This window comes from Nesoenas mayeri, assembly GCF_963082525.1.
Source record: "Nesoenas mayeri genome assembly, chromosome: 11".
Taxonomy (NCBI): Eukaryota; Metazoa; Chordata; class Aves; order Columbiformes; family Columbidae; genus Nesoenas; species Nesoenas mayeri.
The window spans coordinates 3,773,237-3,798,291 of NC_137563.1; the positions used below are offsets into that span (position 1 = coordinate 3,773,237).

Genomic DNA, 25,055 nt, shown 5'->3' on the forward strand with positions numbered 1-25,055 from the left:
CTTGACTGCTGTTACATGGTTGTGGGTTCTGTTCCTAAAGCCACTACAACTTGTCATGGTAGAAAAAATTGAGCCATTAGGCAGTGCCAGCCTCATCTAGTGCAATTAGTACATATGCTTTTCTCATAATGATCAAGTGTTGAAAGAATGCCTTAAATACATATCCAGGAGCTGGATTTCAAAGAAAATATTATCAAATATCATTGTTCTGTAAATAGGTTTGTTATGATTGTAAATGTGTATTTTTGTTTCTGTGTGCACAAGGATAAATATGTGGAAATTTTTTTCTATTACTGCTCACTGAACATTGTCAGCAAGGAAACCATTTAATGTTCAGGACACTTCCTGTAGGTTGCCTGCTTTTATTATCTCATGGGGACCACTGAACAACGCAATTTGCTTTATAACACAATTTTGGCACTATGGGTTTTATATTATTTTCTGCATTTTACTCTTTATTAAAGCAATGATTCAAACAACGGGAAGTGCCCTAAGTAGTTAATTTAAAAAATAATTACCAGCATCTGATGGTTCAAGTGTGGCTCAAAAGAATACTTGATTTTTAACTTGTAACATTCTGGCCACAAACCATAGTTAAATGTGTTGTGGGATGTCTTTCACAGAATAAATCTGAGAGTCATCACATAAACATTTAGAAATTTTGTATTATGCTTTTGTTTTTTTTACTATGGAGATAATACACAAATATTTATTTCTAATAAATAAGTTCAGCCTTGAAGCTCCCTTGAAACAAAACAAAAACATACAAATACTGCTGACATTTTTTAGCTGTTATACCTAAATATTTTTGCAGTTGTAAGTGTTAAACAAGACAACCTAAAGTGAAGGCAATTGGAAAAATGGGAGTAAAACAAGGATAAGCTGTCAGTTGCTTAGGCTGATAAGAACATGTAAACAACATTACACTTTTATCAAGATGCATTTTGTTTCCTTTCAGCATTGAGCATTTTGCCAAACTGTACAGCCAAAAGATTGGAATCAAGCCTGCCGTACTTCTGAAGACTTTATGGGGAGATTATTACTTAAATACAAAAGCAAAGAAGATAATGAAAGGCGATCAGGTAGGGAGGTTGTCAGAAACAATACCTGATTTTTTAAAATTCGCTTTTGGATCTTTTTATTCTATTCCCTGGTCGTTGTGGGGGATTTTAACATCCCTGATGTTTGCTGGAAGGACTACTCAGCCAGCCAGCCACAGTCTAGGTGGTTCTTCCAGTGCCATGACGATAACTTTCTGATGCAAAGGGTGGAGGAGCCGACTAGAAGAGGTGCACTGCTGGACTTCATCCTCACCAACAAGGAGGGTCTGGTTGAAGCTGTAAAGATTGAGGGCTGCCTTGGTTGCAGCAACCATGAGATAGTGGAGTTCAGGATCTCCTGTGGCAGGAACAGAATAGCAAGCAGAATTGCAACCCTGGACTTCAGCCGGGCAAACTTTGGCCTTTTCAAACACTTGCTAGGGGAAATCCCATGGGCAAGGCTGCTTGAAGGTAAAGGGGCCCAAGATAGTTGGTTAGTGTTCAGGGACTGCTTCTACCGGGCACAAGATCAGAGCATCCCGACACGTAGGAAGTCAAGGAAGGGAGCCAGGAGCCCTGCGTGGTTGAACAGGGAACTGCTGGGTATGCTCAAGTGGAAGAGGAGAGTTTATAGATCATGGAAGGAGGGGCTGGCCACTTGGGAAGAATATAAAGCTGTTGTCAGAGGGTGTAGAGAGGCAACTAGGAAAGCTAAGGCTTCCTTAGAATTAAACCTGGTGAGTGGGGTCAAATAGACAAAGGATGAGTGTCAGGAGGATGGAGCCAGGCTCTTCTCGGTGACAACCAATGGTAGCACAAGGGGTAATGGGTTCAAACTGGAACACAAGAGGTTCCACTTAAATTTGAGAATAAACTTCTCAGTGAGGGTAACAGAACACTGGAACAAGCTGGCCAGGGAGGTTGTGGAGTCTCCTTCTCTGCAGACATTCCAACCCACCTGGACACCTTCCTGTGTAACCTCATCTGGGTGTTCCTGCTCCGGTGGGGGGATTGCACTGGATGAGCTTTTGAGGTCCCTTCCAATCCCTGACATTCTGTGATTCTGTGAAATTGACCTCAGTACCTTTTCACTCATCAGTGGAAGTATAAAGTCACTTGGATAGCCTTGCGCCAGCCCTTGGAGAGAGAGAATATTCCAAAATTGACTGTTGAAAAGCTACAGGGACGAATCTAATTTAACAGTTGCTCTTAAATGTCTCTGTTCACAAAAGAAGGGACATTCCAGCTCAAGGATTCAGCATAGAGCAAAACACACAAGATGAATGGAAGATTAACAATATAGAAACCAGAGTAGTGAGTGCATCTCTGTCTTATTTGAAGAGTCCTTCAGCAGATCAGGATTTAGGATATTGATGTTTAGCTTAGGATTTAGAAAATAATTTTTGTCTTAGTGAGATCCCATTAAATGCTATACCAAAACCCCGGCCTGAAAACTACACTTCTCTTGCATTAAGTGTTTCCACCACTAAAAGTTAAGAGAGGAGAGGGGAGTTTCCCTATTTTCAATTAACACTGGGTTTTTTTTGCATTTTCTTAATTGAGGAGTAATAGTTATAAAAAGGATGATAACAAGCTCAAGGTAGACATGTTCTATATTTATTAGGCTCTTTTTCTGAAATTGAAACCCTGTTCTTTACTTTTAAATTTTGTGTTTGTTTTGTTCCTTCTATCATTCTCGTAAGACAGACTGTTGAAGTAGTGATCTTGTGTAGAAACACTGTGTTGATTTTCCTTGTGAGAATGGTCAGTTAGAAGTGCAATCTTCAGCCTGTTGTAAGAGTGAGGAATTGCTGGTAATTAGCTGTATGTTTATGTTCTACCAGTCAAAAGGAAAGAAACCTTTGTTCGTGCAGTTGGTGCTGGACAACATATGGAGTCTGTATGAAGCTGTTATGAAAAGGTGAGAAGATCTAGACAGTTTTCATGGCATCTCTTTCCATGTGCTATGGTGTTTTTTGAAATACTCAAGAAATGTTGTAGGTGCTTGTTATGTATTGCTACTGTGTTTTTTTTATCTATTCATTATTTTCCTTACAGAGACAAAGAAAAAATTGAAAAGATAGTCACCTCTTTGGGATTGAAAATCGGTGCACGGGAATCACGGCATGCAGACCCAAAAGTTCATCTTAATGCCATTTGTAGCCAGTGGCTACCAATATCTGATGCAGTCCTCTGTATCCTTAAGGAAGATAGAACTTTTTGTTCTATTGGCAGCTCTTAGACTTCAGAGAGTACTCGCATATTTCAACGTGTGATTTGGTGTGATTTGTTCTCTTTTTTTCCCATCTGTGTCTATGCTAGCTGGACGTATTTTCTCACTTGTAATTTTAAGTTCCGTATCTACAATTAGTCTTACATTTCTACAGACTTTGTGCTTTACCACATGTCCTTTTTTTTTAGGGAAATAAGTTATGAAACTAGTGCCAGTTTAACAAAACATTTTCATTATGTAGTTTTCTATACAAATTTTAGTGTTTTTCCTGAAGGATAACCCAATCTTCCTTTTATAAAATAGCATCTTTGCTCTTATGTCCACAAGCTTCTGGAAGTATCTGGTGTTATGTTTTAGGCATATGCATTCTTAATCCAATATTAGCCTTTGCTGTTTGTCTGCTGTGTAGGCAAACTTTCCATTTCCATCGTTTATAACATAATACACATATTATTGTAGGTATGCATGCATTATTAATGTATAAATACTAATTAGTTATAAAATCTTGCCCTATTGTGTTATTCTTAGTTTCCCAGTTGCACATAGGGTGAGCCACCCCATTTAACTCTCTATTCTGCCCCTGGACACATGCCATAAATTGTTGCTGACTTGACAGGGAGCTGTAGGCACTAAAAGACAGTTACAGACAGGATTTTAGCTATCTGTTGTTGCTGGCAGTTTGTGCATGAGGTTGCTTTAAAGAAACAAACACTGAAAGCATTTGTCTTCCTTTTATTTGCTTTCAGGAAGGAAACATAAATATATATCCTTAACAATGTGTTTTAGCCATGGTGTGTAATAAACTTCCAAGTCCTCTTGACATCACTGCAGAGAGAGTGGAAAAGCTGATGTGTGTTGGAGCAAGAACATTTGATTCTTTGCCACCAGAAACTCAGGAACTGAAAAGTGGTGAGTAGGTGTTCTCCCATTAACATGTAGATTGTGTCTGTCTTGGTGGTTTTGTTTCTTTGTATCATAAGATGTGTAGTAATCTCTACTTAGATTTATCATTATTTTACTTATAGTGGCTTCGTTGATGTTTGTCAGTGACATAATATTATGTCTTATTTTTATGGCCATGAAGAGTTCTATTTTTACAATTTTGCTCATTTTATTCTGTTGTGAAACAGACTTGAAGATAATGGGAGTGTTATCAAATGATAAGGCTAGAGTAATTTTCTACTTCTTAATTTGTCTTTAGCATATTATCCATTGAAATAGCAAGTGAACAGTAATTCCTATAAAATTAATGGAGAGCCATAGTTTCGTCCTTACCATTGGGGAAAAAAAATTGCAAATAACTTCCTTTTATGTTTGTTCAGCTTTTATGAAATGCAGTAGTGAAGGAACAGCCCCAGTTATTGTCTTTGTTTCCAAAATGTTTGCTGTTGATGCAAAGGCATTACCACACAATAAACCAAGGTAAGAAAATGTAACATTTAACTTTCTGATTTACATTAGATACATTTAGGAAAAGAGTTACGCTGCAAGTGCGGATAAATTGTTTTAGACTCGAGAAGATAATTTACTAATTCTTGAGATGCAATAAAATCCTTCAGCAGGTAGGGATTTTCTGGGTGAATTCATGAGAATATTTGTTTAATCATAGTAGTTTTAGAAGATTAAAAAAAAACCCAAAAAACTCCCAACCAAAGAAAATCCCCAAAACCCCACATTTCACAGAAACACAGAATGTCAAGGATTGGAAGGGACCTGGAAAGCTCATCCAGTGCAATCCCCCCATGGAGCAGGAACACCCAGATGACGTTACACAGTCTCCTCTTCAGCTCCAGAGCCCCAGCTCCCTCAGCCTTTCTGTGAGCATGGGAGATGCTCCACTCCCTTCAGCATCTTTGTTGCCCACATTTGTTGGAGAAGAGTACTTTTGTCCATATACATCATCCTAATGCAGACGTTGCATGCTGTTACAGGATGTTTGGTTGAAAATGTGATTGAGTTGTAATGCTTTCTCAGTTCTTCACTAAGATTGTCTTGGCATGATTACAACAGCTTGCGTTTGTACCAAGCAACACTTGCCGTCATATCTGACATACTAGCAAAGTCATCATCCCGTCCATTGCAAGTGCAAAATAAAATGTGTTAATTAAAGTAGTCTAAGCCTTGACTAACTTATTGCAGTGAACTGAAAGGCATGAATGCATTTCAAAAGATTTTATTCCCGAGGGTTTTGAAGATTTTTTTTTTGTTACAGCTTTTTATTGTTATTTTCTTTGAGAGGTAAATCCTTCTTGATTTCATTTCCCTGATGTCCTTAAGTGTACTGCTTTTAGCTGAAACCATCTGCTTTTTTACAGAAGAAAGGCACTTTTCTGATAGGTTTATAATAATGCAGTTCCTCTTACCTTTCATCCCTCTAAGCCTCTGGAGCATTTTCAGTAGTCAACTTATGTATTAACTGGCCATTCCATGTTTTTCTGGGGTTGTCACTGTTTAGTGTAGTAATATAGAAAGTATTAGTCTATCTACTATAATAAATTAGACTGCTTTTGACTGTTAAATCTTTGTTCAAAAGTGGTACAATTGCTGTAGTAATATTTGAAAGCTTTACTACTATATTAGGTTTTTCACACACTGCTTAGAATTACTTCATTTTTTTTCTTACCACACTTATCTATGAATCTCCCACCAAAAATCTTTCTTGTAGTAAGTTTGAATTCAGGCAAAAGGTGTATTGGACTTACGGCCAGACCAGACACTAGATGGTGCAGTTTTACTTTGATTCGTGTCCTTAGATGTATCTGGAACAAGGGGTTTTGCTCAGGTGCTGGTGTAGGACAGCAGTGCTGTTCCTGCTTTGTCTGCTTTCCTGGGTAGCTACTCTAGTTATCAGAGAAGACTACACCGAGACCATCGCTTTCTGGCTGTTCTGTCACTGATAATGACGTGTTCATTTGTTGAGAGCATCGAGATTCTTGGATGGGATGAGGATAGTGGCAAAACTGGCTTTTACGTATAGCAGACACAGAAAGTACAGCATTTGTTTACCATACAGTTGAGGTTAACATGAATTAGAAATAGTGAGTTACCCATCTATGTCAGCTCTGTTACTTGTGCCTGGTTCATGTGTATGGAGTCTGGATGCTGTAGCCTCTCTCTAGGGGTAGGGAATATCTCTTTCTTTCTGCTCCAGGATTTTAATTTACTGGTTTTTGTGTGACTGCATGGTGCCATTATTTTTTTCTGCCAATATTATGAGGCTGTAGATCCTTTCTTGCAGAGTGAAAAAAGGGAAATGGAGAGGATCTTTCTTCTGGTTTGGGCAGCATTTGTACAAAATGGATTTCCCTTCTGATTGGTTTTGCCATCTGGGGAAATTGAATAAATCAAGGTATAATTTCAGACTGATTTTGTTGAAGATTCAGTGCCTTTTGTGCATTAATCCAGTTCTGTGTTCTGCTTGAGTATGTTACAATTCTATATAAGGATTTATTTGACAACATTATCTTTTTGTGTTTTTTAATGATACTACTGGGAGTGACTAATTTTATAGAAATTGATGCTGACAGAAACCAGGATGGAAGTCTAGGTTGTACCTACTAGCTAAAGTCCCACCTACACTCAATCTGCTTCTTATCAAATTAAGAATATAATTACATATGCTTGTATGTATTGCAACTTACATGAGTGCATTCAGAATTTTAAGGTACGTTTAACATTTGTGATTAGGGTTATTTAACATCTAAATATACTGATACTTTAAAAAATACCATGTAAAAGGAAAAAATCACAAACAAACTTTTTTCTTTCACTCTCAGGATTATTTACACAAATGAAAAGTCATTTTGGACAATAAAATGTGTTGGAATGCATACGTATGTCTCATGTGTATGCTATGCCATCATATATAGACTGCATTTATGACACCCGTGGCTGTCTCATCTGTACTTTCCCTATCAATCTCTTCCCTCTGGGAATTTTTCAGACATTCCAAACCCTTAAATAGCGTTGAACAGCTGCCTTCAGGGAAAAATAAAAATTATCATAAAAAAGTTTTCTTCTCTACCATCTGTTTTGCATTTTGTATTGTTAAGCCTCACTCTCTATTGCAATAAAATAAACTAAGCAAACCAAACAGAGTTACCACACTATCCCAAATTTCAGAGATACATGTTCATAGTTCTGCCACAATGATTGTTTAAGAGATGATTTTTTTTAACAGAAGAAGAAAAAGAATTGCTGAGAGGTTTATGGTGGCAGGTTTGTCTGTCTTTTGCCTTTTCTGTGACATGTGATGTGTCTATCCCAGGTTCTGAGTTCTGAAAGTCTGTGCTTCAAATTCTGCTGTTTTATCCTGGAGGACTCTCTTAAATAATTTTTAGAGAGATTTTTAATTTATGTATAGTTTTATTACTCTTTTGAGTTAAACGTTTGGATTAAAGGCAAGTATGATAACTGTGTTCAAAGTGATTTCCTCAAGTTCTAAGAATAATCTTGTTAAAATGAAGGGTCTCATTAAGCAGTTTCTAAATTAAGTCTCTTGCAGAATCTTAATTATTGTGATTTGATTTATTAAAAAATGACATTTCCAAATACTAATGTTTTAAAATATAATGTAGGCCTTTAACTCAAGAAGAAATAGCTCATCGTCGTGAACTTGCGAAACGAAGGCATGCAGAAAAGTTGGCAGCAAATCAAGGAAAGGAGATGTCAGAAAAGCCACCAGGTGAAAATTCATCTGAAGTAACTACAAACAGTGGTGATACGAAAGGTGTGTCATGCTCTGCTATCTGTTTTTCTCATAGAACTTTTAACAGAGGTTTCTAGGTCTTGTCGAGGGTTTGTGTACCATACAAAGAATCATCTACATGCCAGTCCAGACAGTTCCATAGATGGAAAAAACCAAACAAAAATCAAACCCAAACAAAACCCAGAAAACAAACAACAAAAAAACAACCCAAACCAACTAACCAACCAACCAAATCAATAACAACAACAAAACAACCAAAAAAACCCCACAACCAAAACCCCCCCGTCCTAAACAGCCTAATAATAAATTGCTAGAAAAGCAATGTATAAGCAACAGGACTGGATTATGAGTTATAACGGGGCATTCTTTCAGTCTTCTAGTGCATTGCAAGGTGTGATAGGATAATATATAATTGACTATTTTTCCTTCAGGTGATAAGGCAAAAACTGCTTTTATACTTCATATATTTTTCTGACTTTGATTAGGTGAAGAGCAGCAGCTCACTGGTCAAGTAGAGAACGCGACCTCAAAGGCGGTGAAACAGGAGGCAGACAACAAGGAGTCTTTCATTGCTTTTGCAAGAGTGTTCAGTGGGGTGGTGCAAAGAGGGCAAAAGATCTTTGTTTTAGGACCAAAATATGATCCTGCTGAGTCTTTGCAAAAGGTAAGAGGTGACAGTGAAATGTTACCATAACTTGGGGCTCTGTTGTAACACAGATGACTTAACTTTATACATGCTGCTCACTCCGAAAATTTTTAAAAAAAAGAAGTTCAAGTCAAAAATTTCAAAAAGTATCAAAGTAATTTAGGTAATTGTGGTAATGGCTGGTTGTATCCGTAAACTCATTATAAACCTTAGCATTTCCAGTGTTGCTTTAGTGAACAATGAATCCAGTATGTGCATACTTTGACTCAAAGAAAACTTGTAAAAGAAAAAAACAAAGCTTAGGGAAAAAAATGGTGTTAAATGATTTGAGATTGTGATCATAGATGTTCATTACTTATGAATTTACTTTAAAACATTTGTTTTATCACTGACAATGAAAAGTAGGAGTAGTATGCATTTAAAAATTACCAAAGAAAGCATTATTTTTAAGTTTTCTTGCTAACATTTACTCATTTGCCACAAGACTGGATTTTTGGAAGGGGAAAAATATTTTCAACTGTATGTTGGTTTTTAATATTTTTACTTCTGAAATGAAAATACTGGAGAATGTTTTTCTTAGCTTTGGAATGCAAATAGGTTTTGAGGAAGAGGTTTGTATCGGTAAGAAATGATAAATGTGTAACACTGGTTGTTTGTGTAGCTGTCATCCCAGTGTTCTGCTACAGATGATCTGCCATCAGTACCTCACATGACTTGCTGTACATTGGAGAATCTCTACTTGCTTATGGGAAGAGAACTTGAAGATCTTGAAGAAGTACCTGCAGGAAATGTCCTAGGTAAGTTGTAACTAATAGTTAATTTCCTAGAGCTTGAATCCTTATATCATCCAAAATACGCTTAAATTGTTTTGATGTGCTTTAATAAGAAGAAAACTTAAATAAATCTATGAATGTTTTTAGGTATGTTATCTGTGCAAAAAATGAAGGCACTCTAATTAAATGGTTCTGTGAACTTTGAATTGTGAGGAGGGAAAAGATGCATGAATAGGAGAAAACTAGGGATTACACTGTCCTAATTCACTGTTAACGTCAGGTTGGAGTATAGCCAGGTAAGTATTGCTGCCAGGAATTGCCAAAGACAGCAGTAAGGTCTTACATTTTATAAATTGCAAGGATTATTTATATTATTTTCCCAACAGTGGAAATTCACAGAATCACAGAATGTCAGGGATTGGAAGGGACCTCAAAAGCTCATCCAGTCCAATCCCCCCACTACTTCAAAAAGAAAGCCTTGTTTCCATTTGGGTTTACGATACAGCTGATGAGCTGATGCATGCTAATTACATCACTGTAAACAAGGAAGGAACCTCGAAAGCTCATCCAGTGCAATCCCCCCATGGAGCAGGAACACCCAGATGAGGTTACACAGGAAGGTGTCCAGGCAGGTTGGAATGTCTGCAGAGAAGGAGACTCCACAACCTCCCTGGGCAGCCTGGGCCAGGCTCTGTCACCCTTACTGAGAAGAAGTTTCTTCTCAAATTTAAGTGGAACCTCTTGTGTTCCAGTTTGAACCGATTACCCCTTGTCCTATCATTGGTTGTCACCGAGCCTGGCTCCATCCTCCTGACACTTGCCCTTTAGATATCTGTAAACATTAGTGTTGTCACCCCTCAGTCTCCTCTTCTCCAAGCTAAACAGACCCAGCTCCCTCAGCTTTTCCTCACACGGGAGATGCTCCACTCCCTTCAGCATCTTTGTTGCCCTGCGCTGGGCTCTCTCCAGCAGTTCCCTGTCCTGCTGGATCTGAGGGGCCACAACTGGACACAATATTCCAGTTGTGGTCTCACCAGGGCAGAGCAGAGGGGCAGGAGAACCTCTCTGACCTACTGACCACCCCCTTCTAACCCACTCCAGGCACCATTGGCCTTCCTGGCCACAAGGGCACAGTGCTGGCTCATGGTCATCCTGGTGTCTACCAGGAGCCCAACGTCCCTTTCCCCTACACGGCTCTCTAATAGGTCATTCCCTAACTTATACTGGAACCTGGTGTTGTTCCTACCCAGATGCACTTTCCATTGTTATATTTCATTAAATTTTTCCTTGCCCAACTCTCCAACCTGTCCAGGTCTCTGATGACAGCACAGCCTTCTGGCATGTCAGCCACTCCTCCCAGCTTGGTGTCATCAGCAGACTTGCTGATAGTGCACTCTATTCCCTCGTCCAAATCATTGATGAATATATTGAGTAATACAGGCCCCAGTACTGCCTCCTGAGGCACTGCACTAGATCCAGGCCTCCAACTGGACTCTGCCCCATTGACCACGACTCTCTGGCTTCTTCCCTTCAGCCACTTCGCAGTCCACCTCACTACTCGGTCATCCAGATCGCACTCCCTCAGTTTAGCTGTGAGGATGCTGTGGGGGACTGTGTCAAATGCCTTACTCGAGTCAAGGTAGATCATGCGCACTCATGCACACAGACACACAATTTCAGAGTAACACATATCTTAAAATTGACGTGTGTACTGTTTTTCATCCAGAAGTACCACAACAGTAGTCTTATGTTTGCTAGCATACAAAACCTAGATTTTTTCTGAGAGTCGCCTGTGTGACTATTTAAGTGGTTTTTGTTTTTATTGAATACCGTTAAAAGCAAAGCTTTTCCCTTACTGCCAGGTTTGTAGTGTTTTAGTGTAGTGCTCTTAGGAGGCTAGATGATTTCCTGAATGTTTTCAAATGCAGTCAGCTATGCGAATATCAAATGTTTTACCAAATTTAGAGCATTTGTTTCTTTAACTTGCCAAGTGGTGTTGTTAAAAGCAGGAATCTAGAGGTCCTTCCTGTTGCCAGCTCACTATGAACTGACTTTACATGATGGACTGCTGTGTACCTTGGCTTTTCCATTTCTAAAATGCTTTCAATAATTTATAAAGCACTTAAAGGATTCTTGCCATGTAAACAATATGACGTGGGAGCTGTAGGTGATGATGGATTCATACTTGTGGATGTTTCGGTACCTTTCTGAAGGAAGGTGCCATACAGCTGCCGTTAGCGTGAAGAGCTGGTACAGACTAGCACAGCTAACCTTGTTACAAGGTGTCTAACAAGCATTTCATTCCTTTAGGCCTTCATTGAACAATTTAGAAGCTTTTAATAAGCAGCCTCTGTTAAGAGCAAAGAGCAGCTGCAAGCAACGATGCCATTTTAAAGGCCCGGAATGGCTTTCTAGGACTGATGCCAAACAGCAAGCGTTACCACCTTCTGTGAAAGCCCTAGGAACAGTCCTGCTGTTGCACCAGCCTTTTATTTCTGTGCAAACATTTGGTGGGCTAATTTCACTCGCTGAATCAGTAATGTGATTATTAAAAAAAAAAAAATAGCCAGCTTGAAGTGATTCCAGCTGTATGGGCTGGAATCTCAGCACAGGGATCAGTGGACACTGGAGGGCAGTCTTGCTCAAGAATGTTACTGAAATTAGCCTAAAATAGTGAATGAAACAAAGAAAACTCAACCCTTTGTCTTCAGTTTTGGAATGCTTACAGTTTTTATGACTAACTGCCATCTTAGAACTCCAATAAAATAACCTTGCATTCTTAACTAGTTTATAGTAATCTGGTATTATTCAGGAAAAGGTATGTAATTCAGTGGATTTTGTAATTGAATTACATTTTATCTCTGTGAACTGTTGAATTTACCTGACATCGTTGTATCTGTGTTAATTCCCTACCTAATCCATGTTTTATGAATAGGTAAATTGTTGAAAAAAATAATACGTTCAGGTTATTTCTTTGAGTTAAAGACATGATGCTTAATCTGTTTGGCCTTTTTCAGCGCTGGAAACTGAAACCATTTTCTTAACTCTGTTTTTGTTGTGGTGGACTTAGTCCCTTTGCAATTACTGCTCTTTGCTCTGTGTGGTTCCAACAAGCAGGCTGAGTAATTTGTGTTGCTTGTTGGGCAATGTATCATAATATGGCGTGCATCTAAGGAACCAGGATCGAATGAAATTAGAAGCGTATTTTGCTCATCATTTGAGAAGTTTAATTTACCTTGTTTACCTTACAATTTCTGCTGTTTTATTTGTGATTATTTCAGGGGATTTGACTTGACTATTGCAAAAGAATAAGTGATTCATTGCCTTGTTTTCAAATCAATATCAACATATCGTTCAATAAGAAAACAATGTGACATGTCTTAGGTCAGCAGTACAGCACTGACATGTGTCTTTATTGACCCAGCTAAGGCTTTTTGGGGAAGAATACTTTGGTTAATAGTTCCCTTATAAAGCCTTTTTTAGGCTGGATGGTTTTTCTTTTAATTTATATTGAAGATTTTTAAATTGCTTTTTGAGTAGCTCTGTTTTTTTATTTTTCTGACTGTAGCTTCTTAGCACTATAAAAGGAAATCATAAGTGTAGTAATTCTTTCTGAAGAAAATCACTTCTGAATTCTCTCGCGCTTCTGGAATGTTCTCTGCTCCTAATTTTCAGGGGTTTATTATGAGATCTTAAAAATGTGTTTCATCTCGCCACTGGAACACAAGGAGTTTTTAATCATATTTAAAAATTGAGCTGTATAAGATTATTTAAGCTACAGTCATAATACATTCATCCAGCCAAAAATGCCTTTAAGTTAGCTCTTGACCACTGATGGGTTATAATGTCAGAAAACTCAAATAGTTACGTTTTTGAGGAATGGAGAGAATGCAATGAAACATTCTATATCAGTTTAAAAGCAACTTTTAGTTATTATAATCTGTAAAATCTGAGTCTTCATATAAGCCAAAATTAGATTTCTAAATAATCTTCTGAATGTAAGGCTTTGTATGTAGGGGTTTGTATGCAGACAGATACTGCTGGTGTTTAAGATTCTCCAAATTGTACTAGAAGGAAGACTGTCCAAACTTGTCGGTGTCCCTTGTTGCTACTTATATGTCTGTGGGCAGTGGTGGGACTAACAAGAATCAAGACAATTTCATACCTTTGCTGCTTGAAGAAACTCACAGCACAGCAGCAGGAGACTGGTTCCTTTTCTTGGTGTAAGGGTGGAGAACTGACTGGGGAGATGTTCCTCAGCTTTTCTGTAGCTTTGTGGTTTTAGGTCCCAGATACTATCTGGTTCATCTCCAAAATTTCCAAATCTTCCGTGTGAGTACTTGGTTGGGTATGATTTTTCAAGTCTCTTTAAAGTACAGAGGGCAGGGATTTTGCCCAGTATTTCACAGTTACTTTCTTTAGTTAGCTTCAATATGTTATTTTTAGTCTCTCCCTCTATGAAACAAAATATGTCCATGTATAAATAAAGGGAGAACAGTTATCTACAGAAACAGTCATATTTATTACTTGGCTAATAAACCTCTTGTTTTTTCCAATACTGTAAATGAACTAGAGTGTTAAAGTAGTTAGTATCACCGGTGTAAAATAGTAATAGAAGTGTTAAAGCAAAGTTTTGAGATGATTGCCTGAGCTCACATTCGTAATGTTGCATTTGGGATTTTTTCCAGCACGCTGAGATTCATCACTGATGATTTTGGGAAATTACCTCACATTTTCATTTGAAGAGGCTGAAAACTATCCTTCCCTCAGTCTACTTATAAAAATTACATGGAACATGAGTTTGTGTTTGGTGCTTTGTATTTTTTAAACCAGTATCATTTTTAATGTCAGTATTGTTTAATAGGTGGCAGTTTGTAGTACAACTGTGTGCTCTCTCTTTTCTTATGATGTGGTTTTAAGGGGAACCATCTAACTTCTCTTGATTGGTTGAAAAATCTCTAGAGACTTAACTAAAGATCCATAACTAAATGAGAATCTATGATAGATGAACCAAAGTGGCTTCAGTTGTGTACTCTGTCAGAATTCCGTTTCTAAGAATATCCTGCCTGTTAGTGCCGCTGTGAAATATTTTACAAAGTGGGAAACATCAGGGCAGGGTTGAATGTGGACACCAGGACACTGACTGCAAGATCCAGCAATCCTGCTTAATTTGAGGAGTTAGTGTTTAAGGTTCAGTTTTCTGTAGAGGTGTAGATTACCTGATTTACCAAGGATCTGTATTTAGACTATATAATTAAACCTTTTATCCCTCTGTACAAAGTGGTATTAGGCTTGTTTTCCTACTTCTGAATTAAACATGCTGGATTATTCCCTTTGCAGAAGTAGTGTGCTGGAAACCTCAAACTTTCAGGAACCTATTTTACAGGAGCGTTTCCTTTGTTTAATGTGGCCATGGGTTTTCTGAAATTCAAACTGAGAACACGCAGTATCGTATCAGGAATAGTACAAAATACTTGCTTAAACACAACTGAGTTTGAAAATCTATGTGTTGTTACATGTAAGTTAATGTATAGCAATTCAGACATGTTGAAGGCTCCATAAATCAAACCTGGTTTAGAATATGTGGTGATGATGTGGTTCTTTGACAAGTAAGAGTAGTTAGAGAGTTGTCACGTAATTTTCCATATGTTTCCTTACTAGAAATGTAAATAGGAACAAGGTAACTTGTTTCATCCCTTGAACTGTTTTCTGATTCCCATTTAATGTGAAGCCAGGGGGCACTGTTTTTCATACGATACAAAAATGTGTAATTTTGGGGAAAGGTCTCTCATGGATTCACAGCACTGTCAATGTAGTGAAAACTTTGGATTATGGTTTTTAATGTGCACTTCTTCATGCAGAAAATCTACAAATGTTTTGTCTCTAAATGAAATTAGTCTCACTGGGTATTCTGAAAGCCAAAAATCTGTGCTCAGTGTGGTGCCTACTTATTAGCTCAACTTGGAAATAATGTAGTGGTTTCAGAGGCAGTGTAGTGTTAAGTAAAGCCACTGTCATGAAAACATCTTGTTTAGCTTCCATTTTTCCTTTGATAATTCCTTTGTCCTGCGCAAAGCTACTGTCTTATATGAAAAAGAGATGGGAAAAACTCTCTGTTTCTTTAATTTTCATGGCCATGCTAATTACCTTCTGCACAGAGTAACAGCCAGGCTGTAGAAATAAGGCTGGACCTCCCTCAGCTTTCTTTGGAGTATTAACGGACTCTGAAAAGTACCATATTTCCCCTGAGCTCCCCACCTGAAATCGTAGCGTTTACCTCCTGTTTTCTCTTCAGATTCCACATTTCCCTCTGCCTTTCTATTTGTTACTATTCCTACTTTTTTTATTTCGATTACATTAGTTATCCTATGCCAATAAAGTAAGACTATATGAGAACATTTTAGTTAACCACAACCTAAGCAAATGCAAAACCTCTTCTCCTAACCGGCATTGTTTATGCAATAGAAACCACCAATCCATGAGGGCAATTGATTTGAATGCATTTTAAATTCCTGCCAGAGCACTTCCTACTCTTAGCCAGGGTTCCCGCGTAATGGAGCGAGGAGCAGGACACACGTGTTCACACCCACATGGGAAGAAGTGTTTGTCTTATTGTGTAACAGGCCTGGTGCCTGCAATACATGGCATTCTTGCAATAAATACCATCTGTGGGTGTGAAATGCCCCTACTTCTACGTTTAAACGAGTCACACAAGCCTCATATTACTTTGTAGGTTTCTCTATTGTCTGCTGTTACCAAATTTTCTTCAAGGAGTTCAGAAAAAGCAGGGAGGGGGTTGCAGTGAGGGAATGGGAGCCTGAGTGAGAAAAACCAGCTTGGAATTGATTCTACGTGCAACCCCACTGAACACAAACACGATTGCAGAGAATCCAGATCCCATGTAGCAAAAGGCAAGGTTACAAAATCAAAGAGATTGTTAAGAAAGGCTGTGTTTTAGTGAGTTATTTTCTAAATGTCTTCCTGAGATTCTGATGTTGTTTCATGCTTCACGTGAAATTGCAGAAGTGTTTTGAGGGTTGCTTGGCCTGTATTGGGGTGTGAGTCATGAAGTTGGCTTTGTGTGGCTGCTGAACTGTGGGGGGGGTTAAGGCAGAGCTATATTTAGGAATATCAACTGATGGCAAACTGTGGAGCACTGCTAAACAGTGTTAAAGGGGCAGCACTGGGGAGTTTAGGCTCAAAGTGGAGATTGTTTCGAGTGGTTTATCATTTAGTAAATACTTGGAAAAGTTGATATTTACTAGAAATATTCTTCTAGAGAGGTTGCAAGTCAAGTAGTGTGAATTCCAATGCCATTTGTATTTATCTAGTAATAGCTGCATTTATTTCATTGTCAAAATTGTATGAGTTGAAAATAGCAAGCATAGAGAAAACTGGTTTCACTTTACAGGTTTCAGAATCTGAATTTGCAAGAATTTATTGTTTGTGGAGAATTGTTTAATTCCGGTTATAGGTAGATGAGGGTAATGTTTGAGGGGCTGTTGCCATTGAGGTTTTATCTTAAGATGCAGAACAGCTGCTGACTTTCCTCAATTTTAGCATTGATACCTGGAACGAAATTTAGGTACCTTTTTACATCTAATTAAGCCTAAAAGAAATACGGTTCTTCTCAGACCTTTCTTGTTCCATACTAATTCTCATCAATGAGGTCTGTTCTGTATTTGGGCAAAATTCAAGTTAGTGATTTCAAAAAATGAGAGGCTCCATTTTCCAAGGCTGCTCTTCTGTCATAACCGCCATGGACTCTCGCTGATGTTTTTCTGGGGTGTTGCATTTGGTAGCCTTCCTTTCTGCAGGCATGTTTGGGTAGATAATTCACCTAATTTGGTAGTGAGTGTTTTATATTGCCATTTTTGTTTCTGGGCCTGTCTGTGTGAAGACAGTGAGATGGCAATAGGAAAATTGCAATGAATTTAAGGACCCCAGCTGAGACGGGAGTGAAAGCTTTTCCTTACAGAATGAAGAGATTTCCGTCATCCTAATGAATTTGAAGTGAGCAGGTTTTTCAGAGGCACTTGGTGTTGACTTAAGCACGATTATTGACTTGAATGTAGGCAGACGAGCCAAGACAATGTGCTGGTGGGGAAATAGAAAAACCACACAGTTGTACAGTTGTTTAGGTTCATGTGTCTGACACGTTAGTTTATCTGTTACTGTCATTTTAGGCTTCATTGGCTAAAGTATTGTCATCACCAACTTTGATAGAAGTCTGTTTTGGTGACTAATTGGATTTCTGAAACAGAGTATCGAGCAATAAGTATTCATTTAAATAGTTGGTGGTTTCTACATGTCATATGTTAAGATTTGTACAAATCATGCTTTATGCAATGTTGAAGTATTGGGTCAACCATTGTGAGTTGCATGACTGTGAACCCGTTAACCTAAATGAAAACGTGAACCTGCTGGTAGTTCTTGTTACCTTTGTTATCGCACTTACCCATCAGCAAAGACATTCAAACAGATTCCCCCCTATTTATTCTGTTGAGGACAAAGTTGAAAGCCCATGTGATGAATTCTAAAGACAACCTACATGGTTCATCGATGCAAAGAGCTGCATGTTGAGCAGTGTCCAAAACAGGACCTAAAATATATGGTATCCTGACGGTGGCGTTTTTTGGAGCTTTTCCACAAAGGACTAATTGTTTTGTGACATTCAAAAAGCAAGTTATCTGAGCAGTGGCACTCACAAAGCCTGGATTCCTGTGGACTGGTGTCCTTAAAATCCTCAGATTCCCTCTAAGCTCCGCTTATCCTGCAGTTGTGTCTGTCCCAGTTGGCCGGCCAGGCCGCGCATGCTGGTCACCAGGCAGCTGCTTCCAAGCGGGATATATAATGATCGTGTTTTGCCTGTCCTTTTTTCAGTGAGCTCACCAATTTTGGTTTCCCTTCAGTACTTAGCCATTGATTTCACATAATCTGTGGAAACTTAATTATATCTGAATCCTCTCCTCTCTCTCACTGGTAAACTTAGTGGAAGTTGACAACATGTTTAAAAGTTGTTGAGGGGAGACTGTATGATTACAGGAGTTGCGTTTACTTTGGAAACAAGACTAAAAACACACTCCATTTTTAACAGATTCTTTTGTGTACATAATCCCATCAGGAAGTATGACATACTGTGTTGGAAGCATTCCTTCTCAACCGAAAAAAGAAAAAGTCTTAAGTAATCAGCCGCTTTTAGCAGAAATGCTTTTCGTTTTTAGGAGAAAAGATTCATCTACCCAGAACTCTTCCAAAATGTTTAAAGCTGATACCTAGCAGTGGCAAATGGCCACATTTCTTTTGTTCAGAAAAGCAGCTGACAGACATTCTGTGTTTCAAGATTTTGCTTTGTCTTGAGGCAGCAGCTGAGTCGCTGCTGCTGCTTGTGGGTGATACATGAGACGGTGTCTGCGGGCTCTTCTGCTTACTCAGCAAAACGATAGCAGACTGGTCTGGTTTTGGAGGGGGTGGCAGTGGGACATGGAGACAAATGGGACTGTGAGACATGGGACTGTGAGGTGTTAGCTCCACTTTCTGCACGGATGGGAGGGGGGAAAAGGTTTCTTAACTGGTTTTATAAGATGTTGATTATCAATCCTATACTTCTGGTTGGCTTCATTATGCCATAGGAGTTTTACTGTGATCGATACATTGATTTGCTTTTTATTGGACAATGTGTCAGAAGCAGTTTCTCTGAAAAATGTATTTCTTAGTTGAGGGGAGTGAAAATTGGGTGAGAAGGAAAATTGCCTTTTCGTTAGGTTGGTTTTACTTATCTATTTAGTGTCCTGCATTGGCTCACCCCGGGTCTGACAGATGCCAGTGCTGTGCTGGGAAGGCAGAAGTGGGGACACGGCTGCTCTTGTTGATGGCAACCGGCTGCTGGCTCATCCCAGCTCTGTTAGAGATGGTGTTCTGAAACCACCCTTTGGAGTGGGGCCTCTCTTCCTTCTGTCCTCTAACACAAATGAAGCACTCAGCAACTGCTGTTATTGCTGTTGAAAGGGAAATTAAACACTAAGGATCTTCCAGATGTGCAGATGTTAAAGCTCCAAGCTCCCTTCCTGGTATCTTTTGTCAGTATGAGGCTCATGCCTGGTTTTAACAAAGAGTGCAGTGTTGGGGATGTTATCATTGCATGTAGACTGATGGGATGTAAATAAAATTAAATCTTATTAGTTACTTTTTTACAAGGGGACATTAAAAATCAAGATTAGTTCTATTTAATTTCTCCATTTTGAAATAGAGTCCAATTCAAACATGTAGTCTTCTGCACTAGTCTTAAGAATCCTTATATCTTAGGAATGACCTATATATTTTTCCCGTTTTTTATTGACCTAGAGCTAATAAAAGTTAATATTTTGCAATATTTTAGGAAGTCAAAGTTATATGAACTATGAATTACAGTAATAACTCTCAATGATACATTAACTGAAGTAATCAGAGATTAGGGGGGAATCCCTTTGGGGAAAAAAGGTTATTATGGGGATAAAGGAGTATTATGTTTTAAGTATTTTTTTTAATGTTTTAAATATACATGATTTTGGTATGTTAAGTTTACACAGACAGCCAGAAATACTTAATGTGAAGCTGACTTGTAAAATTAATGATTTAAATATAGTCTTAATTTTGTGGAAAAGTTAGAGGGTTTTACTTCTCCCTATTTTAACCAGAATAATGAAGGGCTAATGGAACATTTTCTCCAGATTTTTATTATTTTGTATTTCTTAGGTACTTTAGTCAATGATTAATGTGTATGCTTTGAAATAACTTTCTGGAATTCCGTCTTTTCTCTGAGAATTTGTCACTGTTGTAGCTCAGTGTCATTTGATGTGTTTGGAGCATATCTTTGCCTTTCAACCTGAGGTCAGTATTAATGGCCAAGTCATAGCTTTTCATGTGCATTTTTGAATGCGTTTTCTGGGGTTTTTTTGAATTTATTTTGCTATTAAATTGGAGCACATGATAAATAACTCATTATCAGTAACTTCCTAGGCTGCTAATATAACAAGTGTATTGAAGGCATTCCTGGTTCCCTCTCTTGCCATCTCTTTGTATGCCCATTATTTCAAATTGTCCTAATCCGAGGCATTGGAAAGATGCTTTCATTTGGTAGAATTTTTCTTCTAATTAATGATTCCCCAAAATATTATTGCATGTAACTACAAATGAGCTATTTAAAGGTTTCTTTTAGCTTGAAGTCAAATTTTATATTATTCTTTATCTTCCTTGAAAATTATTGTATTTAAAATAAACATCAACCTCTGCATAACGTAGACTGAAATGAGCCATTATTCATGGTGCTTTGGAACACTTCAGGTCATATTTCCCAGGGCAACAAAATAAGCAAGGAGAAATCACTTACAGGCAGATGTAAGGGAGCAGGGAGGCTGTTGCCTTTAAAGGAGAGCATTAGGCATCGAGTCAGCTCTTGGAAAATTGAATTTTAATTAGCTACTTGCATGTCTTACAATTTAACAGGATAAATGGTCAATGACTCAGTAGGGTATTTCCCACAGGATATTGTACACATCTGATACTTGGTATGCTGTTTCTATGTGTGATGTCTGAAACATCTTCAGAACTGATTAGTCCGTCTTTGCGTTTCCTGATGTACTGAATGATAAAGTCCTCATATTCTCTTTTTATCTGATAAAATGTAATTCAGGTATATTGGGATTCTACAGTAAAATTCTTAAATTGGCACAAGATGGGCAAAGTTTAATGAGCTTTTAAACTGACTACCATTGTATTTTTGTGGCTGGCACTTCTAGTAGTAGATTCTAAATTCCCCATGTGCTGAGGGTAAGTAATGCAGAACTTGTAGTGATATGCTCATGTAGCTTTTTCTAGGCAAACATGACAAAACCTCCAAGACTTCTACAGATCAAAATGAATTCCTTGCAAGATCAGTGCCCGAAGCCCTCATAAATTTTAACACCACTTATAATTGATTCTGGGAAGTAAGAGATGTTATTTATATTTTATAATCTTCAGATTAAGACAACAGTATATACATGAAGTCTGCCTGTTTTCGGGACACGTTACTGAAACTGAATAAAACCTAAAATGGCATTTTCTCTTCGTGATTGATTGGTTGTTAGAGTACGCCATAGCTGGCCTGACTTATGAAGAGATCATTTGATGTTATTGATCTGTTAGCTGAGATTAGTGTTCCCATGGGCAAGGCTACTTGAAGGTAAAGGGGCCCAAGATAGTTGGTTAGCGTTCAGGGACTGTTTCTACTGGGCACAAGATCAGAGCATCCCGACATGTAGGAAGTCAAGGAAGGGAGCCAGGAGCCCTGCGTGGTTAAACAGGGAACTGCTGGGGATGCTCAAGTGGAAGAGGAGAGTTTATAGATCATGGAAGGAGGGGCTGGACACTTGGGGAGAACATAAGGCTGTTGTCAGAGGGTGTAGGGAGGCAACTAGGAAAGCTAAGGCCTCCTTAGAATTAAACCTGGCGAGAGGGGTCAAGGACAACAGGAAGAGCTACACCTGTGAGACATTTCTCATCTCCAAAAAATATATATTGTCTTTAGAAAGTGTACTTAATGCTCTGTTGTGTAGAAGGCTTTTCTTTTTATTTAAAGGATTGCTGGGCAAAATTTTTTCTCTTGCATAGGATGTTCAATATGAATTCAGTTGATCTGTTTTCCAGTACAATATGCAATTTCATTAATTTATTTACAAATGCATGTTTACTGTTACTAATAAAAAAACCCAACAAATCAACATTTCAAAAGACTTTTAGATTATCAAAGTAAATATGTTGAAACAAGCATTCCTACATTCCATTTGTTTGGGTCAACAACTGTGCTGAACTGCCTCTGAAGTTCTGGTAGTCATTTTAAAAAAAAATAAGTAAATTCAGATGTGTTGCTGTCAGGTCGAATTAAAATAATTTACCCAATGTAATTATAAATCTAAAATTTGGTTTGTGTTTCAGAAACCCTTGAAGAGTTTTGTATGATGTTAAATGCTTTCCACATGCAGTAATGGGAGTATTAATTTGATGTACAGGCTAACTGAAGGGAGTTCCAGTGCCTATGTGGTCACATTGTTCAAAGATATGTCCACATATTTACTGTTGTTCGGTATCTCTGCTTTCAGATGATGTCAAGTTCAGCTGGTGTGTGGAAAGGAATTATAATATGTGGGCTCAGGCAAAATATATTACATATATACTTATATACATATATACTTTTTTGGGTGTAAATCTATGAACGCCTTGATCGCATAATATATAAAGACTAATGGTAGCACATTACAAGCTTGAATTTTCTTTCTAAGTTTCAATGCTAAAATGAAGTTAACCATCAATACGTAAAAATCAGGATGATTTACTTTAGTTCTGAGGTCAAAAAATTAGTATGGCATAACAAATGAAATAATTTTGTCGCATAAGAAAAACACCATTATCTGAAATACTTTCATCTTCTATATTTATTTGCCTCATTAAGCAACTTAAGGGAATGGATATTTCATTTTAACTACACCTATTTGTAAACCCAGAAGTCAGATTGGCATGTTAACTGATTTTGGTTAAATTCTATTTCCTTTAAGGTAAATTTGTATTTCAGCAAGCAAATTCCTGACTCAGGTTTGGTGTCTGCTTTTTCACACAGACTGAGTGCAGGTAGATCTCTATCCATTCACTTTACATTTTTAAATTGTTACTGTTTAATGTAATTTTTTTTTTATACCTTCCTTGAAATTGTTTTTAGTCTAATCTCGAAAAAAGTGTAGGAAAGTTCATAATTACAATTGTCAACTCAGTCTACAGTTAGGAAACATATGTTATCATGCAGTTTAAGTACTCTATCAAATATACAGTATTTTTTTTCAGAGGAATCTCAGCAGAAGATAAGATAAACTATGCTTATTTACTCATATGTTAGCAATGCTCCTCCAAACTGTATTCTTGCAATAGGAGATTTTATTGGAACATACTGTTAGATCATATTATTGCTCTCCGTGCAGTTCTTCTAAAAGCAGAGTGCTTTCTTCTTTGAACTGCTAGTCTTTTTCCCTAAAAGAGCTCAATGGGGTGCTCTGGTGCTTTTTCATCTTTTAATACTCCATTATTCAGTAGTAAAGCCTTATGGGGCTTCTTGCATTAAAGGTCACTTATCACGTCAAAAGGGAGTTTTGTTAAAACATTATTAATAATATGTCTGAGTTTACTCTCGTCTGATCCGAAAGTTCTGCTTAATTTGCCCTCAAACTGAAGTGAAACTAACAGTGAAGTTCTACAATACCTTTGTATTGAGGAACTGAATTTACGTGTCTGCTTGTTAATGTATAGCATGTATTTAGGTAGGAGTTGTTTATTTGAAAGTCATGAAGAAACTGGGACGGAGGCATCTACACTCTGTTGGATACTGGTGATTTTTAGAGATTCAGCTCAAAAAAAACCCCATCATTGGGAGAGAGGAATGAAATATGAGAGAAAATGTTGAATTAACTTTTCCTGCAAAATGATTGGAAAGTACCGAGAACAGCTGAAATCATGCACATACTTTACAATATTCTGTTTTCCATACGAGCAATTTCACTTGCCTCAGAAGCAACTAAGAACAATTGAGGGGGAAGTGCACAATTACAGATGAGAAGAGGAGGCTCACCGGCAATCTGCTAACATGTGGTCTGTATTACGGAAAGAAGTTGATGAAATCTTGACTAGAATGTGGTCTGTGTCTTGATTTACGTTCCTTTCCAGAAACAGTTTCTAATATAGAAAGGTCAAGTTCTGCCGTCAGATGTCTCTATGCAGTGCCCATGAGACTCAAGAGAAACATGCTAAAAATCTGAGGTGATAAATGTATAATATAAGATCTTCTTAAGCCATAGTGACTACTTGTCCAAAGTCCCTACAGTTACCATCATTTAATCCCCCTAATTTGTAAAACACTTTAAGATTCCTCAAATATAAAAGGAATAACTGAGCTTAACCCTACCAAAAGCCACCTTCCCCTTGCAAAATTCCTCTTCTTCTTTCTCTTTACTTACTTATTTACTTACTCTTTATTTACTTGTTAGGGATAGTAATGGAATGATGGAGGCTTCAAGTGTACGAGGAAACATTGAAACCATGTTAGTCACCCTAATAGGTGACAGTGGGCTTCTGGTATAATATTTTCTGGGCTTATGCTAGATTTGAAGGAGAATTATAATTGATGTGGAGTTATTTAATTAAGTTTTAATGATTTTAATATCATTTGGCAAATGCAGAAAGGTGGATTTGTGAATTTTTGTGAAGATTAACGTTAGCTTTTTGCTTCACTTTATTCGTTACGGTGTTAGTCCAAAGCTTGACATGTCTCCATTCCAAAGCAGCCAAGGATTCCTAAGTGGTGATATCATCAGTGAGAGAAGATAAAAATCCCCTGAAGTCGTGTGCCGAGGCTAATAACAATGTGGCAGAAGTTAAAATTTAAACAGCTTTCATTCTTCTTTGTTTGATTTTCACACCGCAAACTAAATTATTTCCTTATCTGATTGAAAAAGTTATGCATGGTGGTGGCGTTGGCTTCATTTTTTGCGTCTTGAAAGAATATTAAATGCTAAATCTTTCTACATCAAAGGAAACTAATTACATCTATCTTGAAATTGATCTATTATGTGTTTGGATCTTGATAGCTGAATTC

At 37.8% G+C, this 25,055-nt stretch overlaps 1 protein-coding gene across 1 annotated transcript in view; it reads left to right on the forward strand.

The window, feature by feature from the left end:
- EFL1 (elongation factor like GTPase 1) overlaps nucleotides 1–25,055 on the forward strand; it is a gene marked incomplete at its 3' end in the record, with an annotated part of 56,934 nt that overhangs the window by 7,963 nt on the left and 23,916 nt on the right. Inside the window, exons 8-15 of the mRNA XM_080351238.1 lie at nucleotides 959–1,082; nucleotides 2,885–2,961; nucleotides 3,099–3,235; nucleotides 4,060–4,182; nucleotides 4,596–4,695; nucleotides 7,851–8,002; nucleotides 8,467–8,645; nucleotides 9,289–9,424. Coding sequence (XP_080207364.1) covers nucleotides 959–1,082; nucleotides 2,885–2,961; nucleotides 3,099–3,235; nucleotides 4,060–4,182; nucleotides 4,596–4,695; nucleotides 7,851–8,002; nucleotides 8,467–8,645; nucleotides 9,289–9,424 — 1,028 coding nt within the window. The remainder of the gene's footprint in view (nucleotides 1–958; nucleotides 1,083–2,884; nucleotides 2,962–3,098; nucleotides 3,236–4,059; nucleotides 4,183–4,595; nucleotides 4,696–7,850; nucleotides 8,003–8,466; nucleotides 8,646–9,288; nucleotides 9,425–25,055) is intronic.